The 19,294-nt window shown below is 40.8% G+C and overlaps 1 protein-coding gene across 9 annotated transcripts in view; it reads right to left on the minus strand.

Moving 5' to 3' along the window:
• LOC126195344 (uncharacterized) overlaps positions 1-19,294 on the minus strand; it is a 63,122-nt gene that overhangs the window by 1,208 nt on the left and 42,620 nt on the right. For 8 of the 9 annotated variants that reach the window (XR_007538590.1, XR_007538588.1, XM_049933917.1 and 5 more), the window contains one exon: positions 6,565-6,736. The exons of the other annotated variant lie outside the window; for it this stretch is intronic. Coding sequence is in view for 6 of the 8 variants with exons in the window: in XM_049933917.1 (XP_049789874.1) it covers positions 6,565-6,736 (172 nt within the window). In the remaining 2 variants the exon portion in view is untranslated. The remainder of the gene's footprint in view (positions 1-6,564; positions 6,737-19,294) is intronic. 9 annotated transcript variants of the gene reach the window in all.

Raw genomic sequence — 19,294 nt, forward strand, 5'->3', positions numbered from 1 at the left:
AGTAATGCAGTATCTAAACATTGTAGGTTTCATCTTCCAACTCATCCGCATTATCTTATATTTTTCCACATTAGAGTTAGTGGCAATTAATCACACTATTGGAATCATCAGCAAAGAACTGCAGACTGCTGTCCACCCTGCCCACCTAATCATTTATGTACATAGATAACAACAGCAGTCCTATCACAGTTCCACGGGGCACTCCTGATGATACACTCTCATCTAGTTTCTTCGACCCACTTGCATATCTGTGAACTTATTCCATATACACTCATACCTTCATTAACAGTCTGCAATGGGGCACCATGTCAAATGCTTTCTGTAAATCTAGAAATATGGAATCTGCCTTTCGCCCTTCTTCCATAGTTCTCAGAATATTGTGTAAGAAAATGGCAAGCTGAGTTTCGCATGAGCAATGCTTTCTAAAACCATGCTGATTCATGCACATAAGCTTCTCAGTCTGAAGAAAGTTTATTATATTCGAACTGAGAATATGTTCAAGGATTCAAACATAAGTTAGGGATATTGATCCGTAATTTTGCAGGTCCGTTCTTTCATTCTCCTTCTTTACTGGAGTTACCTGGGCTTTTTTCCAGTTGCTTTGGACTTGCTGTGGGAAGATTCTCAGTTAGGTACAGGGCCAATGCTATACAGCACTCCTTGTAAAATCTAACTGGAATTCCATCCGGACCTAGTAATTTATTTGTTTTCAAATCTTTCAGTTGTTTCTCTATGCCTATGCTTATTACTAGGCATGGGGGGGGGGGGGGGGGTCTGTCCAATAGTCACAATGGTGGTATGTTTGCACGAATGTGTGTGAATGATTTTTTGAATGTGAAATTTAAAACTTCGGCTTTCATTTTGCTATCTTCCACTGTCACGCCAGACTGGTCAACAAGGGACTGAATAGAAACCTTAGCCCCACTAAGCAGTTTTACATACGACCAGAATTTTCTCAGTTTCTCTGCCAGATCTTTTGTTAAGGTGTGACAGCAGTAATTGCTGTATGTTTTGCACTTGGATCTTTTCACAGATGCACAAGTCTCCACAAACCTTCCCATGTTGTCATTTGTGAATTCCCATTTGAACATAGAGTGGAACAGCCTCTGCATCCTCAGCATCCACTGAATTTCATTATTAAAGCATAGTGGGTCTTTTGCATCCTTTATCCACTTACTAGGCACATATCTCTTCAGACCAAGATTTACAATCTACTTAAACTTTGCCCATAATTCCTCTACATCCAGCTAAATGGAACTAAGTGACGCCAATACACTGTCTAACTGAAATGCTAATAACTGCTTATCTGCTCTATCTAGCAGAAACACTCTCCTAGCTTTCTTGACTGATTTATTAATTTTCATAATCAAAGTTGCTATAGTGACATCACGATCATTAATCCCCTTTTCTATACTGATTCTGTAAATAAGGTCCAGCCTATCTGTAACTATAAGGTCTAAGAAATTTCCATTATGTGTGGGCTGCTGAGCTAGCTTCTTAAGACAATTTTCAGAAAACATATTCAAAAGTATTTCACATGAATGTCTGTCTGTAACCCACCCCCCAAAATGAACCCATGGGCATCCCAGTCCATGCTTGGCTGGTTCAAGTCATCAATTAGTACTGTAGACTTCCTTTGAATGACTCTAGAACTGTCACAGCATAATCAGGTAGCCAGTAAATAAATGTAACTATTAACATGGTTTTACCTGCGCCTGTTATACGTGACCAGATGACTTCACTATCACACTCAACTTAAACCTCAATAATGACAATATTTGACATTTGCAATGATTACTCCCCTCCTATGGCCTCCAATATGTCTTTCTGATATTTTGTCCCATGACTCACTAAATTGTTGTTGCTCTTCTTGTTGTTACTGCATCTGGAAGGCGCTGAATATCACGGTCATCAGCGCCTGTACACTGATGACTCGCTAAATATCTCTGAGCTTCCCACTCCGGGTTTCAGCCAGCTCTTGGTCCCAAAAAAATTTGAGTGCAAGAACTTTCCTGGAGAGCAGTAAATTCAGGAACTTTTATTATGAATACTTCGACAGTATACTGATAAAATTTTGATGGTCTGCGTTTTTATTCTGGACACCATTTGACTCCCCTTGCTGCATATTGACTGACAAGTGTTCATCACAGCACCTCAAACTATTACCTAGCCTAAAAATCCCTCATGTGCACTCCACAAGTACTCTTCTATCCGAGTAGCTGCCTCCTTTGTGTAGTCCACCCCTGACCTATGAAGGTGAGTCCTACAAATCCCCACACGATAACGCACATCTAGAAATCTGCAGCCACGACCGTCACAGACTTGACGAAGCCTTTGGTTGAGTCCCTCCACTCTGCTTCAAATCCAAGGACCCTTATCAACTCTGGGAATGATGTTGCAAATTGCAAGTTCTACTTGCACCCTGTGTGCCAGGCCAGCAGTCACCACCACCTCTGCCAGTCGCCTGTACAAACTGAGGATCACCTCAGAACCTACGTAACAGGCATCGTCGGTGCCAGTGTGTGCCATGACTGCACCTTACACGCTTGATAGCCATAGGCAAGGCCACCTCCGTTTCTCAGATGAGGCCCCCCGGCAGACTGGGCTCCATAACACGTGTAACACTGGAGCTCCCAATAACAAGTAAACCCGATATTCTTCATAGGTTTGCAGCCGGGATCATGTCATCATCCAGACCTAACATTTTAGCGGACCAGCTGACCGCCATTTTCAGGCGAGTTAATGCTCGTGCACTGCCTCGCCGGAAACTGAATTCCAGCCACAACGATGGAAACCTTTATACACCACGGACAGAGCATTGCGCGTGCACAAGATGATGGGCAGCGCCTCCTAGGCAAGTAGACACGCAGCGCGCCGCTGAGAGAAGACAGCAGAAACGATAAATCGCAACAGCACTAGTTGGAAGAATCCAATAATCAAAAAGAAGACAGTTGTTGTTTAATGTCCGGCAAAATCGGATTCCATATCTTACTTAGAGGAAAACCTTTATCCCTGTTAATAATATTACTTGATAATCTAATTTCAAAGGATTCTTTAAGAACACATTCCCAATAGCGAGAAGCAGGAGCGATCAATTGTGTCTTGTCATACATCATCCTTTGTCCTTTGTCAAGGCAGTGTTCCGAACTGCTGACTTCTCAGGCTGGGACAACTGAGTGTGCCGATGATGTTCCACACACAGATTCAAATAGTTTGACCAATATACTTCTTTCCACAGTGACATGAAATTTCATAAACCCCAGGCTTCCTCAAGCCCAAATCATCTTTAACTAAGCCAAGAAGGGCTCTAATCTTTGCCACCGGCGTAAAAACACTTTTAGTATCATATTTTCTTAAAATTCTTGAAATTTTGGATGATATACTTCCCGCAAAGGGTAAATAAGCAACAGCTTCAAAAGTATCCTCTATTGGCTCGCGTGACGGACCAGACTGAAGAGCACGGCATATTTGTTATTATTCTCTCACATGAGAATTGTCGCCAAAATGGATCTTTTGTTAGAGGAATCACCTATCGGAAAATCAAAATGATCCCACGGATTGTATAAAACGGAAGACTCTCTCACTTTTAAAGAAGAGCTCCTTACCTAGTGATGTCATCAAGAAACTTCATCCTGGTGCGGCGGTTCCTCCGAGATATTATAGTTTACCTAGGATTCATAAGAGTGGTATTCCTCTGCGTCCCATTGTCAGCAACTTGGGTGCCCCTACCTATAATTTGGCCAAATATTTAGCTTCAGTCCTCAGGCCATATGTGGGAAAATGTGAACATCACATATCAAATTCATCCGACTTTATCCGACGATTAAAACCTTTGTACTGTGGCCTTCTGACTTGCTAATCAGCTTTGATGTTATTTCTTTCTTTACTCGCGTTCCTCTTGAAGAGTCCCTGTTACTAATCGGTGAGAAATTAGGTGAAGAAACCACCAAGTTATGTCGTTATGTGTTGACTTCAACGTACTTTCTTTTTAATGATGTATATTTTGAGCAAACTGACGGAGTGGCTATGGGGAGTCCACTGCCCCCATAGTCTTCAACCTTTTTATGGAAGACTTTGAGGACATGGCACTCAGAACTTTGTTTCTTAAACCAAAATGTTTTTTTGAGATACGTTGATGACATTTTTATGGTTTGGCTACATGGAATTGATTCTTTGAATTGCTTGTCAGATCATTTTAACTGTCTACATCAAAGTATTCAATTTACTATGGAAATTGAAAGTGATGGTAAACTTCCATTTCTTGATGTTTTACTTCAAAGAAAGGATGATGGGACTTTTGGACACTGTGTTTATCGGAAAACTACTCATACTGACCACTATCTTCATGCGACTAGCTGTCATCCACCACACCAATGTAGTGGAGTTTTGCGGACTCTGGTGAAAAGAGCTTATGCCATTTCTGACGAGGAACATTTGAAAGGAGAACTTGATCATTTGAAGATTGTTTTTAAACAGAATGGATGTATGGAATAACAAATAGGCCATACTCTTCAGTTTGGTCTGTCGCGCGAGCCAATAGAGGATACTTTTGAAGCTGTTGCTCATTTACCATTTGCGGGAAGTATATCATCCAAAATTTCAAGAATTTTAAGAAAATATGATATTAAAAGTGTTTTTACGCCGGTGGCTGAGACTAGAGCCCTCCTTGGCTCAGTTAAAGATGATTTGGGCTTGAGGAAGCCCGGGGTTTATGAAATTCCATGTCACTGTGGAAAGAAGTATATTGGTCAAACTATTCAGGACTGGTGTGTGGAACATCATTGGCACACTCGGTTGTTCCAGCCTGAGAAGTCAGCAGTGCGGAACACTGCCTTAACAAGGGACACAGGATGATGTATAACAAGACACAATTGATCGCTCCTGCTTCTCGCTACTGGGAATGTGTTCTTAAAGAATCCATTGAAATTAGATTATCAAGTAATATTATTAACAGGGATAAAGGTTTTCTTCTAAGTAAGATGTGGAATCCGATTTTGTCCAACATTAAACAACAATGCTCTTCTTTTCAATCACTGGATTCTTCCAACTAGTGCTGTTGCGATTTATCGTTTCTGCTGTCTTCTCTCAGCGGTGTGCTGCGTGTCTACTTGCCTAGGAGGCGGCTGTCCATCATCTCGCGCAGTGCTCTGTCCGTGGTGTATAAAGGTTTCCATCGTTGTGGCTGAAATTCAGTTTCCAGCGAGGCAGTGCACGAGCATTAACTCACCTGAAGATGGCGGCCAGCTGGTCCACCAAAATGTTAGGTCTGGACGATGACATGATCCGGCTGCAAACCCGTGAAGAATATCAGCAGTTATTATGCCGGGAAAGTCTACAAAATCACAACAAGTAAACCCCTTCTCCCATATGTCTGCCCATACCTTGCTAAATGAGCGGCCACCTGTCCACTCACAGTTAGGCCAAGTGTCCAGTCTCCACACTGGCCCTCTGCCTCGAGCAACGGAAACACCTTACCACCTGCCACTCAGCCTGCTGTGAGGGCACATCCAGTGCGTCAGGTGCACTGGGAGGTGCCTCTGAAGCAGAGCCCATGGACAGAACAAGCAACACCTAAGGTGTCCCATGCGACAGGCCAGATTCTCTGCCACCGCTACACCCAGAGGCAACAGCCTCGAGGTGACTGACCATAGCAAAAAGTACATTCAGCTGTTCACGAACTGTAGCCAGCTCCTCCAGCATCGGCACATAGAATGCACACATCCTAGCAAGACTAACTGAAGAAGTGAACTAAAAAAGCAGACAATCCTAGATATGCAACTTGCTACTCTCCTGATGTGTTACTAATGGATGCTGATGTGTTAATGAGCTACGTAGCAACTATAGTGCTACACATTGAATGAATTTACACTTATAAAAAGCCAAGATTAAACCTCTTAAACAGAGAAACACACACAAAATTTAATAAATATACTATTAGCAACACACAGAAAAAGATCAACACTTAACTTGCTACTTTTCTGTGGTCAGAGGCTGGTTTTCAATTAATTCAAATACTTAGATGTTATGGATACTGTTCAAGCAAAATTTTATCACTGAAATTATAATCCTGTTATTGTAATAATTTTATTCATTCACATAACAGAAATGGAGTTTACATATTGCCTCCAACATTACTGTCTCAATTCTAGATAGAAAATTAATTTTGTCACTTATCTTGCACATTTATGAGAACATGAATATTTTTTCAATTTACAGTGGTAGCAGTGTCCCTACTCACAACTGCATTTTACTCAACCTCACTACACATCATGGTCATTTCACAACAAATCACTGTCCCCCCTCCGACACGCTAACAGTACTTCTGTGTGCAATTCCTATAATTTTGTCATTACAGCACTTTAGCACAAGTCATAATTTGTCATTATTTTACTGTACCGAAATACAGTGCAGTGGCTGTTTCTGGCTGTTAATGTATACATTGATTCCTTCCACATCCGAGAGTGCTTTCCATCACAGTGGGATTTATAGAACACAGTATGAGAACGAATCAATCAATCAATCAACGAATATGGATGTTCAGAATCTCCTCTGTGTTTGTTTTACCTCAGTAGTTTGTCTCCATTTAGTAAGTATTTTTTTGTAAACTGTGGTTTATCAGGGGGAGGAATTTTCCAATAAACTCCAAGTATAGTCTTACAATCACACAGCAAAACATTTATCTTGCTAAAGGGCTGGTCAGGCAGATCAAATTCAGGGCCAAGTGTTACTGTCACATCTGAAATAGAAAAAACACCACCTATTATTTTAATACTTCAAATAAGGAAATTTTAGAAAGCCACTAGTTGTGAAATAGCACTCTAACCTTTAATTTACCAATGAACCTAATTAAAAAAAAAAAAACAGTGAATCACCAAGTCTACAGATCACAGCAACCAACTTCCTCCTCCCCCCCCCCCTTTTTTTGATGAGGATCACAGTCAACATCAACACAAAATATAAACCACGATGTGAACATATATATATTACTCTACAAAATGAATAAGTAAAGGTGCTGATAAGATATATCAAAATGCATTATAGTAAATGGATTCATTCGTACGAACACCCTCTTCTCAACAAATAGCACACATTAAAACTAAGAAACTAACTTAATTCCCTTGGCCACTTTGGGGGCATGGGGCATCCAGGCGACATTGCTATCCACCTCTGTCTTTGGCTATTTCCCTCAGTTTCAACCAGCTCTTGCCAACTCTTCTTACTTCCACTTCCCCTGCCCTCTTCCCTGTACCTCTAGGGCTGCCTCTCTTTCTTGTACCTTGGGGATTCCATTCCAATGCCTTCTTCTCCACAGCTCTGCTGGCTTTCTCAGTGGTGCCTCAACCAACTCCACTTTTTTCACATATCTGAATTTCTAGACATGTCTTGTTTATTTTCCAGTCTATTTTTTCTGGCCACAAAATTTTCATGGTGTGCCAGAGACACCTATTTGCGAAGCTCTGTAACTATGATGTTACATTCTTGTCTTGTCTACTTTCCAACTTTCATTGGTGTATAGAAGATTAGCCTTCACATTTGTATTAAAATATGAATTTTTGTTTTGTATGTGGTGTTTCTGTTGTCACATTGGCTACAGTTGTATGAAGGCAGCATTAGCCTACTGTATGTCCTCATATCTTTTCTAGCTCCACCATCATCTGTCACCACAATACCCAGGTAGAAGAACAAGTTGAAACTCTCTACCAGCTGCTTCTCTACAGACAGAGGTTCTTCCATACTCCAAGCATTTATTCTCACTTCCTCTAGTTTACCTAGAGGGCTGTTTTATTTTTCCAACCTCCGATCGTCCATCTAAGCAAGTAAGAGGTAGGGAGGGGCCGGACCTGCGCGTCATGCGATTGCGCAGCTCCCCCACCACAACCTCTGCCGTTTTCAGCTGCAGTGAGGCAGTCGTAGCTGAGCTACGTCCGTGTAAACACGGCCACTACGCTCTATGCTACCGCCAAATGTGAGTTACGAAGCGTAATCCGTTTTATGCAAGCAGAAGGATGTAGTGCTGCGGAAATCCATCGCAGAATAAGCAACGTGTATGGTAACAATGTTATGAGTGATGGTAGTGTTCGGGAATGGTGTCGAAAATTTAAAGAAGGATGAACAGACATCCATGATTAAGGTGGACAAGGTCGCAAGTCAGTCGCCACTGTAGGCCTCGTTGAGCGTGTTGATCAGGTGGTGAGACGCAAACAAAGGTTTACAATTAGCAAACTGTCTGATGAATTTCCAGACATTTCAAGGTCTGCTTTGTACACAATTGTGACTCAAGACCTAGGCTATCGGAAATTGTGTGCACATTGGATCCCAAAAATGCTGAGTATCGACCACAAAACACAAAGGATGGCGTCAGGATTATCGTTTCTCACACGTTATGCCAATGAGGGAAACGTTTTTTTTAAGTCGATTGTTACTGGCGATGAAACGTGGGTCCTCTATGACAATCCTGAAACAAAGGAATAATCAAAGCAGTGGATGCACACAGCTTCCCCAAGCCAGCCAAAAAAGTTTAACATTCACTGATGAAAAGAAAAACAATGGCCACTGTGTTTTGGGACCATAAAGGAGTGCTGCTCGTGGACTTTATGGAGCAAGCTACGGTGATAACCAAGGAAGTTTATTGTGAAACTTTACGTCGTGTCCACAGAGCCATTCAAAACAAATGCAGAGGAATGCTTTCGTCTGGCGTTGTTTTGATCCATGACAACGCCCCACCACACAGTGCCAACATGACAAAAGATCTCCTCAAAAAGTTTAAACGGGAAGTTCTTGAACATCCACCATACAGCCCGGACCTAGCACCAAGTGATTATCACCTGTTCCGAGAACTGAAGTCATGGTTAGGTGGGCAGCGCTTCACTACTAACGAAGAACTTCAGGACGCCGTCAAGACTTACCTGTCCTCTCTGGTGGCAACATTCTTCGAGGAAGGCATCGAAAAGCTTGTGTCACGGTATCACAAGTGCCTCAATTGTTTTGGCGATTATGTACAAAAATAAGACTTTACTGTACTTTTGGTAATAAAATTATTATTTTCTGTACATTTTTATTTTATTTACAGCCAATAGGAGGTTGGGGTGGAAGAAAGAAAACAGCCCTCGTATATCTATCTTGTCACCAGGAATCCTGCCCCCCCCCCCCCCCCCGAAAGTTTAATTTATCCTTAAATTTTTTCAGCCTTTAAGCTACTAGAACTATACTGCTTTCGAAGCCCAAATCCTCCAGACATTCATGGGATCTCTGTTGGATTCCTCTTCTCCTACCTGCTGTGTCTCTTTTCTTACTTCAATCAAGGACAAGTACAGGATGTCACATAAACAAGTCCCCAATTTGAGAGGCAGTGTGCAGCAACAAAATAGAGTGGGGGGGGGGCATGTCTTAATATCTGCATGCATGCCATTTTCAGTGTGCGCCATGGCTTGGTCAGGTGAACACAGTGCTTTTGTCGTTGAGCAGTTTATTCAAAATGGCAAACCGCCAATAACTACTCAACATGTCTTTCACATTTGCTTTACACTTGGTTGACGGGACTGTGATCCCGATCAGGAACACCATTTATTCATAGGTTTCAAATTTTCAAGAGCCAGGTTATGCACTGAAACGTGGCCCTCAAGGTCGACGACAGACAAAAGGTTCCATTCAACAATCTCCTCTAAGTTCCGCAAGAGACCATGCATTAGCCTTATGATTATCAGATCAAAATTTGAGAAGAATCTTGCATTGAGATTTGAAAACGCATCCCTACAAGGTTGTGTTGGTTCAAGAATTGAGTGGACGAGATTACGAAGTCCGTACAACACTGTTTCAAGACAGGCTTCAGAATGTTCACCAAGAAGATGATGTGATTTTTTCACACAAGGCACATTTTCATGTCAGGTGCAGTAAACACACAAAACTGCAGGTTCTGGTCTTGAAAACAACCCCCTGAAACTCCATCAATGACCCCTCCATAGTCCGAAAGTAAGTGTGGTGTACAGTTTTTAATTTTGGTGTGGTTGGACCACCCCCCCCCCCCCTTTTTTGTTTTGTTTTTGAGAACGTAGTGAGGATGTTACTGTAAACAGCAAATGGTACTGTGGCATGCTACGTCTTCCTACAACATAAACTAGGAAAGCTATTTAATGACCTTGAGAATGTGTGGTTCCAATAAGATGGTGCTACAGCCCACATAGCACACAAATCACCGGCATTGGTGACGAAAATGTTTCCTGGACATGTCCTTTCTTTGCGTGGTGATATAGCGTGGCCACCACATTTGCCAGACTTGACACCCTATGACTTTTTTGTGGGAGTATCTCAAGTCCGAAGTGTACCAACAATGCCCTCAAACTTTAGAAGCCCTCAAGGAAATGTTAACTCAAAAAGTTAAAGCAATCATACCCGACGTAGCTCTCAGATTAATGGACAACTTCAGAGAATGCATCAAAAATGGAGGAAGCCATTTGAGTGGCATGTTGTTTAAAACACATTAATATTGCATATTCTTAAATGGCACTAAGTGTGTTCTCAGAAAATAAAAAGTCCTATCTTACTTGGTTTCATTTTTCTTAGTTTCCCTAATAGAGGAGTTCTTTCTGCTGCACCCTGTTGAAAAAGTGCTGGAGATAAAATATTCCCTGCCGGTCTCTGGTAGCTACCTCCGAGATTTCGCTTGTGGGCACACGATATCTGCAGCCATTATACTTCCACCAAACCTGCCTTAGCACTTTATGCTTCAAAGACAAACACCTTCTTACAATCAATGAATGATAGGTATTGATTGCTTGAAATCCTTTAAATTGCTCCAAGATGATCCTGAAAGTATTTATAAATCAACAACTGGATTGTACCCAAAAACCAAACTGTCTTTATGCAGTCAACATCCAAGTGGATCTTTAACCCTATTTAAGATAGTTCTGGTGAGGGTCTTACTGGGCACTGACAGCAATGTAACAGGATGCCAGTTGTTACGATCTGACTGATTTTTCTGTTTACTACCAGCCTATTTTCCCACAGATTTTCTTAAACAAGGAATGGAGCATTTGAACAACTATTATTGGCATTTCGGAGCTCTAGTGCTTTGTTGTCTGAAGCAATCCTAATTTCATCTTCTGTGGGATACTGCAGATTTATATGTTTATTTGCTACGACTTCCTCCCGAACGTCGCTCACCTGTTCCTCTTTGTTGTCATCATGGATTTAACAGCTCCTTGAAATGTTTCAACTTTGTAACTATTCCTGTTGGGCTGTAATTTTCACATGAAAAGTTACTTTTGCGAGTTGTTATAAAGTCAACGTTCATTAATGCTGGCAGTCTAAGATCCTATACCTATGTTAATTTTTCATTCAGTTTTATTAAAAAATTGACCATTACTGCACTGGGCTGCATAATGTAGTGATCAAAAATAATTGAAGTTCTCACAGTTCAAGCTCTGAATAAATCTGTGTCCACTGAAATTTCGTACCTCACTTTCCTGATTCCATTTTAAAAATTAAAACATTCCTTTTTAATAATAAAACTTTTCCCTCTCACAAAGATAATTACTTTCAGATAAAATGGAAGGTACTTCTGTAATTAAAGCTTTGAATACCTTTACACTATATAGTTTCACAATAAGCACTTACACAAGCCAGGTAACAACGTGAGACAAGATGAGCTGAGATAAATTGAAAAATGAGATTGAGACACTATTATCTTGAATTTATTGGCTTGCACAAAACAAAAGTTGATGTAACTATAACTTCTTATACCTAGAAAAATAGTAACAAAATTATTTAAAATCATGGCTTATGGCCTTATAAGAGTGGCTACAATAGAAACTGTATGTATATTTTCCAGGTTTTCTTTTGCTTCAGCACTCAATTCTTGAAGTTATTACCTCAAAGCTTCAGCTCTTCTCATGTGCAGCTCTTTTTCTTTAAGGGCCTTTTTTCTTCCCACCTTCAGTACTCACTGAACTTCTGAGTATAATGAGCAGTTTATCACAAGTATTGCAAATCTCTGACTTTGGTAGTTGAAATCCAATATAATAAGGCTGACAGAATAGCTGCCTGTATTTGTCTTGACTGACAGACTGAATCCTTCTTTCTTAACAGTACCTCACAACATAATCGCAATATAATGCTGTTATATTTGAATCACTACTAAAATATATTTTATCTGGTTTTTGCATTTAGCTACAATATGTGTGGTATGAAGGTGTGTTTCAGGAATATGATTTGGACAATTTTCATGTTTTCTCCTTTGATCTTTTTGACCGAGCAATGCAACTTAAATCATACAATGGAAAATGCAGGATGGAATGTAGCAATATTATGAAAAGGAAAGTTGCTACTCACCATTTAGTGAGATGCTGAGTTGCAGATAGGCACAATAAAAAAGACTGTTGCAGAATAAGCTTTCGGCCAATAAGGCCTTTGTCAAAAATAGATGACACACACACACACACACAACTGCAGTCTCTGGCTGTGTGTGTGTGTGTGTGTGTGTGTGTGTGTGTGTGTGTGTGTGTGAACACCGCGCTTTTGTCATTGAGCAGTTTATTCAAAATGGCAAACCGCCAATAACTACTCAACGTGTCTTTCACATTTGCTTTACACTTGGTCGCAAGTGTGTGTGTGTGTGTGTGTGATCTATTTTTGACAAAGGCCTTATTGGCCGAAAGCTTATTCTGCAACAGTCTTTTTATTGTGCCTATCAGCAACTCTGCATCTCCACTACATGGTGAGTAGCAACTTTCCTTTTCACAATATTGTTACATTGCAACTTGTTTAAATACATTGTTCAAACAGCCTCTGGTGTGTTGAAGATCATGGACCAATAAGGAAAGACTTTTTGCACACATGCTGCAACTGCTCTTCTATACTGATGTTTAAATTGTAGGACTTCTTATGACAAAATTGTGGCGAGATCTGACCATACCTCCTTTTCACAGGACATTTATATCATCATCATTGTCATCGTCATCATCAAAGACTGATTATGCCTTTCAACGTTCAGTCTGGAGCGTAGTCCCCCTTATAAAATTCCTCCATGATCCCCTATTCAGTGCTAACATTGGTCCCTCTTCTGATGTTAAGCCTATTACTTCAAAATCATTCTTAACCGAATCCAGGTACCTTCTCCTTGGTCTACCCCAACTCCTCCTACCCTCTACTGCTGAACCCATGAGTCTCCTGGGTAACCTTGCTTCTCCTATGCGTGTAACATGACCCCACCACCTGTTCGTCCTGACTGCTACACCTATAGAGTTCATTCCCAGTTTTTCTTTGATTTCCTCATTGTGGGCATCCTCCTGCCATTGTTCCTATCTACTAGTACCTGCAATCATCCTAGCACTTTCATATCCATAACCTCAACCTTATTGATAAGGTAACCTGAATCCACCCAGCTTTTGCTCCCATACAACGAAGTTGGTTGAAAGATTGAACGGTGCACAGATAACTTAGTCTTTGTACTGACTTCCTTCTTGCAGAAGAGAGTAGATTTTAGCTGAGCGCTCACTGCATTACCTTTGCTACACCTCGCTTCCAGTTCTTTCACTATGTTGGCATCCTGTGAGAATACGCATCCTAAGTACTTAAAACCATCCACCTGTACTAACTTTGTTCCTCCTATTTGGCACTCAATCCGTTTATCTCTCTTTCCCACTGACATCACTTTTGTTTTGGAGATGCTTAACTTCATACCATAGTCCTTACATTTCTGATCTAGCTCTGAAATATTACTTTGCAAACTTTCAATCGAATCTGCCATCACAACTAAGTCATCCACATTTGCGAGACTGCTTATTGTGTGTTGACATATCTTAACCTCACCCAGCCAGTCTATTGATTTCAACATGTTGTTGTTGTTGTTGTTGTTGTTGTTGTGGTCCTCAGTCCTGAGACTGGTTTGATGCAGCTCTCCATGCTACTCTATCCTGTGCAAGCTTCTTCATCTCCCAGTACCTACTGCAACCTACATCCTTCTGAATCTGCTTAGTGTATTGATCTCTTGGTCTCCCTCTACGATTTTTACCCTCCACGCTGCCCTCCAATGCTAAATTTGTGATCCCTTGATGCCTCAAAACATGTCCTACCAACCGATCCCTTCTTCTAGTCAAGTTGTGCCACAAACTTCTCTTCTCCCCAATCCTATTCAATACCTCCTCATTAGTTACATGATCTACCCACCTTATCTTCAGAATTCTTCTGTAGCACCACATTTCAAAACCTTCTATTCTCTTCTTGTCCAAACTGGTTATCGTCCATGTTTCACTTCCATACATGGCTACACTCCATACAAATACTTTCAGAAACGACTTCCTGACACTAAAAACTATACTCGCTGTTAACAAATTTCTCTTCTTCAGAAACGATTTCCTTGCCATTGCCGGTCTACATTTTATATCCTCTCTACTTCGACCATCATCAGTAATTTTACTCCCTAAATAGCAAAACTCCTTTACTACTTCAAGTGTCTCATTTCCTAATCTAATTCCCTCAGCATCACCCGACTTAATTCGACTACATTCCATTATCCTCGTTTTGCTTTTGTTGATGTTCATCTTATATCCTCCTTTCAAGACACTGTCCATTCCGTTCAACTGCTCTTCCAAGTCCTTTGCTGTCTCTGACAGAATTACAATGTCATCGGCGAACCTCAAAGTTTTTACTTCTTCTCCATGAATTTTAATACCTACTCCGAATTTTTCTTTTGTTTCCTTTACTGCTTGCTCAATATACAGATTGAATAACATCGGGGAGAGGCTACAACCCTGTCTCACTCCTTTCCCAACCACTGCTTCCCTTTCATGCCCCTCCACTCTTATAACTGCCATCTGGTTTCTGTACAAATTGTAAATACCCTTTCGCTCCTTGTATTTTACCACTGCCACCTTCAGAATTTGAAAGAGAGTATTCCAGTTAACGTTGTCAAAAGCTTTCTCTAAGTCTACAAATGCTAGAAACGTAGGTTTGCCTTTTCTTAATCTTTCTTCTAAGATAAGTCGTAACGTTAGTATTGCCTCACGTGTTCCAACATTTCTACGGAATCCAAACTGATCTTCCCCGAGGTCCACTTCTACCAGTTTTTCCATTCGTCTGTAAAGAATTCGCGTTAGTATTTTGCAGCTGTGACTTATTAAACTGATGGTTCGGTAATTTTCACATCTGTAAACACCTGCTTTCTTTGGGATTGGAATTATTATATTCTTCTTGAAGTCTGTGGGTATTTCGCCTGTCTCATACATCTTGCTCACCAGATGGTAGAGTTTTGTCATGAATGGCTCTCCCAAGGCCATCAGTAGTTCTAATTGAATGTTGTCTACTCCCGGGGCCTTGTTTCGACTCAGGTCTTTCAGTGCCCTGTCCAACTCTTCACGCAATATCTTATCTCCCATTTCATCTTCATCTACATCTTCTTCCATTTCCATAATATTGTCCTCAAGTACATCGCCCTTGTATAAACCCTCTATATACTCCTTCCACCTTTCTGCCTTCCCTTCTTTGCTTAGAACTGGGTTGCCATCTGAGCTCTTGATATTCATACAAGTGATTCTCTTCTCTCCAAAGGTCTCTCTAATTTTCCTGTAGGCAGTATCTATCTTACCCCTAGTGAGACAAGCCTCTACATCCTTACATTTGTCCTCTAGCCATCCCTGCTTAGCCATTTTGCACTTCCTGTCGATCTCATTTTTGAGACGTTTGTATTCCTTTTTGCCTGCTTCATTTACTGCATTTTTATATTTTCTCCTTTCATCAATTAAATTCAATATTTCTTCTGTTACCCAAGGATTTCTATTAGCCCTCGTCTTTTTACCTACTTGATCCTCTGCTGCCTTCACTACTTCATCCCTCACAGCTACCCATTCTTCTTCTACTGTATTTCTTTCCCCCATTCCTGTCAATTGTTCCCTTATGCTCTCCCTGAAACTCTGTACAACCTCTGGTTTAGTCAGTTTATCCAGGTCCCATCTCCTTAAATTCCCACCTTTTTGCAGTTTCTTCAGTTTCAATCTGCAGATCAGAACCAATAGATTGTGATCAGAATCCACATCTGCCCCTGGAAATGTCTTAGAATTTAAAACCTGGTTCCTAAATCTCTGCCTTACCATTATATAATCTATCTGATACCTTTTAGTATCTCCAGGATTCTTCCAGGTACACAACCTTCTTTTATGATTCTTGAACCAAGTGTTAGCTTTGATTAGGTTATGCTCTGTGCAAAATTCTACAAGGCGGCTTCCTCTTTCATTTCTTCCCCCCAATCCATATTCACCTACTATGTTTCCTTCTCGTCCTTTTCCTACTGACGAATTCCAGTCACCCATGAGTATTAAATTTTAGTCTCCCTTCACTATCTGAATAATTTCTTTTATCTCGTCATACATTTCATCAATTTCTTCATCATCTGCAGAGCTAGTTGGCATATAAACTTGTACTACTGTAGTGGGCATGGGCTTTGTGTCTATCTTGGCCACAATAATGCGTTTACTATGCTGTTTGTAGTAGCTAACCCGCACTCCTATTCTTTTATTCATTATTAAACCTACTCCTGCATTACCCTGTAATCACCTGGCCAAAAGCCTTGTTCCTCCTGCCACCGAACTTCACTAATTGCCACTATATCTAACTTTAACCTATCCATTTCCCTTTTTAAATTTTCTAACCTACCTGCCCGATTAAGGGATCTGACATTCCACGCTCCGATCCGTAGGATGCCAGTTTTCTTTCTCCTGATAACATATGATCCATAAATAATATGAACAGTGGAGACAGGTTGCAGCCTGTCTTACCCCTGAAACTACTCTGAACCATGAACTCAATTTACTGTCAACTCTAACTGCTGCCTGACTATCTATGTAAAGACCTTTAATTGCTTGCAAAAGTTTGCCTCCTATTCCATAATCTCATATAACAGACAATAACTTCCTCCTAGGAACCCGGTCATATGCCTTTTCTAGATCTATTAAGCATAGATACAATTCCCTGTTCCACTCTTAATACTTCTCCATTATTTGCCGTAAGCCGAAGATCTGGTCCTGACAACCTCTAAGAGGCCTAACCCACACTGATTTTCATCCAATTTGTCCTCAACTAATACTCGCACTTTCCTTTAAACAATACCTGAGAAGGACATTCATAAGACAAAATAAATATGACTTTTGTATGTCCAAGTTCTCCAGATTCCAGAGACAATTAAAAATGTCATTCTTCACATTCAACAGTTTTTCCTTCAGATTTCAGTGGACAACTACACAATTCGCCAACAGAGTGTCCAGGAACTCCCCTTTATAGTTTCTGTATGGCCCGCCTTCATTTCATCTACACTTGTTTCTTGTCTTCTTAGCAACACATCTTTCCTTTTTCTGGTGTGAAGTGGTCAATCTAGTGTAGGATGTGGTGACCTGCTACCTACTTCTCAAAAATAAAACAAACATTTGTTGAGGACTAAGATGGGATAAAAATGACACTAACCAACAGCATTTAATGTCAGGTCAGAAACAATAATAACCTTCAAACACATGTATAACAGGCTTTTCTGTTAAAAGGTGAAATGGAAGAGAGGCTAACAGTTTTGCAAGCATTCACTGATATATTTTACATTAAATTTATGTACTCTTAACAATAGTAAAGTCACCTAAATTTTAATAAATGCTATGCCTAACCCATATGAAGTAAGACAGGTAGCAATATAATGCTAAGCCACACTTGCAGTATTTTCAGTAACTGATGTATTCTCTGGTATGTAATAGGATCTGCATCACAACTGTCATTACCAGATTCACCAAACGGCCATTTCTTTATTCGATTACAAGATTTCATCATAACTGCCATGTTTACTCTGTAGCATAGCATTATTTCATCCAAAGATAAGAACAAAACCAATAATACAAAATAATGCATATAGCTGGCAGCGCTTTAGTGATACAAATGGACCTACATGTTATCAGCAGGTAGTACAGTAGTAACAACAAGTTGTGTGATCAGACTTATGTTCACAAAATTGAGGGTTAGTACATTCATATCTATCAGCAGTTACCATTCACATTTCTGTTCCCTATGCCATGGACACCACGTTAAAGCCCTTCATTATCTGAACCAACTTCTGCATTCAACTTACCCATTAAAATTTTTTGTCCGAGATTGGTTTGCATGATTAAGCCATTTATCTCTGTGCACAATGTGTCCTTTAAGTCTCTTTCAGTCACATCAGTAGGTGTTTAGCACTGAATTGCAGTGACATTTCACTTCATACACTTGTTTTTTAAGTGTGCAGTCATTATCCTTCCTGGGGTTTCCATTCCAGTAGGCTTCTTTTGCAGATTATAGGTAAGAGTGTTACAGCAGTCTTGGGCATTGCATCTTCACTTGTTTGTCCTGCATAAAGCAGCATTCCACTATTCTATATTTTAACTTCCACCTTATTTCCATTTAATTCCAGTACATCCAACCTGTAGTTCTCCATCTCTTTTTCAATTTTTCTTAATTGTCCCGTCTCTCTTAATGTTCTTACATTTCAAAATCCAATACAGGATTTCGTTTTCAGGCCAGCATTCTAATTCTTAGGGTCCATCCAGTTAGTTCTCCTTTTAGGTTCAGTGAATTGAAAATTTTTATGTTCAGATTATCGGCCCACAGAAATTCTCCCCTCTTCTGTGAACCCCCTCCCCCTACCCCTTCCCTGCCCGAATGTCCTGGTGTGGCTAACACCTTATGGCTTGTACACCTGTCAAGGTTTTAAGGTTTTATTCCAGGGCCTTACCCCATAGCTCGTCTTCACTTCAACAATAGAATGCTACCCGTCCCTCTGCAATAAGGCATATGTGCATCAGCCGTGCGATGTTTACCAAGGATCCTCTGCTGTCACACAATCAGAGAGAGGTAAACAGTAAAGGCTAACAAGACAGGATGTTTTGAGATGTTCTGAATCCTCTGTAGGGTCCTGCCTGGCTTTGTCCTGGATTATAGTGGGGTGGCGCAACAGTACTGAGTGGATCTGTGTATCGGGCAGCTGCTACAGTGCTGCTTCTGCTGCACATCCAGGTATAGTGGGGGCTAGGGAGTGGTGCAGCAGCCAGCAGGCTCACTTCACTGCGTTGATGGCTTACACGCAACCCGGCCGATCTACGATCTTTCTCAAATGATTTTGGGACACACACACACACACACACACACACACACACACACACACACACACAGAGAGAGAGAGAGAGAGAGAGGGGGGGGGGCGTGGGGGTGATGCTCAGTTTTTACTTTGAAAAACAAAGGTCATTGTGATTTTGTGTTTGGTGGTAGTATGTTTCTATGTAAGAAATGATGT

Source organism: Schistocerca nitens, chromosome 7 (assembly GCF_023898315.1).
Source record: "Schistocerca nitens isolate TAMUIC-IGC-003100 chromosome 7, iqSchNite1.1, whole genome shotgun sequence".
In the NCBI taxonomy this organism is placed as follows: Eukaryota; Metazoa; Arthropoda; class Insecta; order Orthoptera; family Acrididae; genus Schistocerca; species Schistocerca nitens.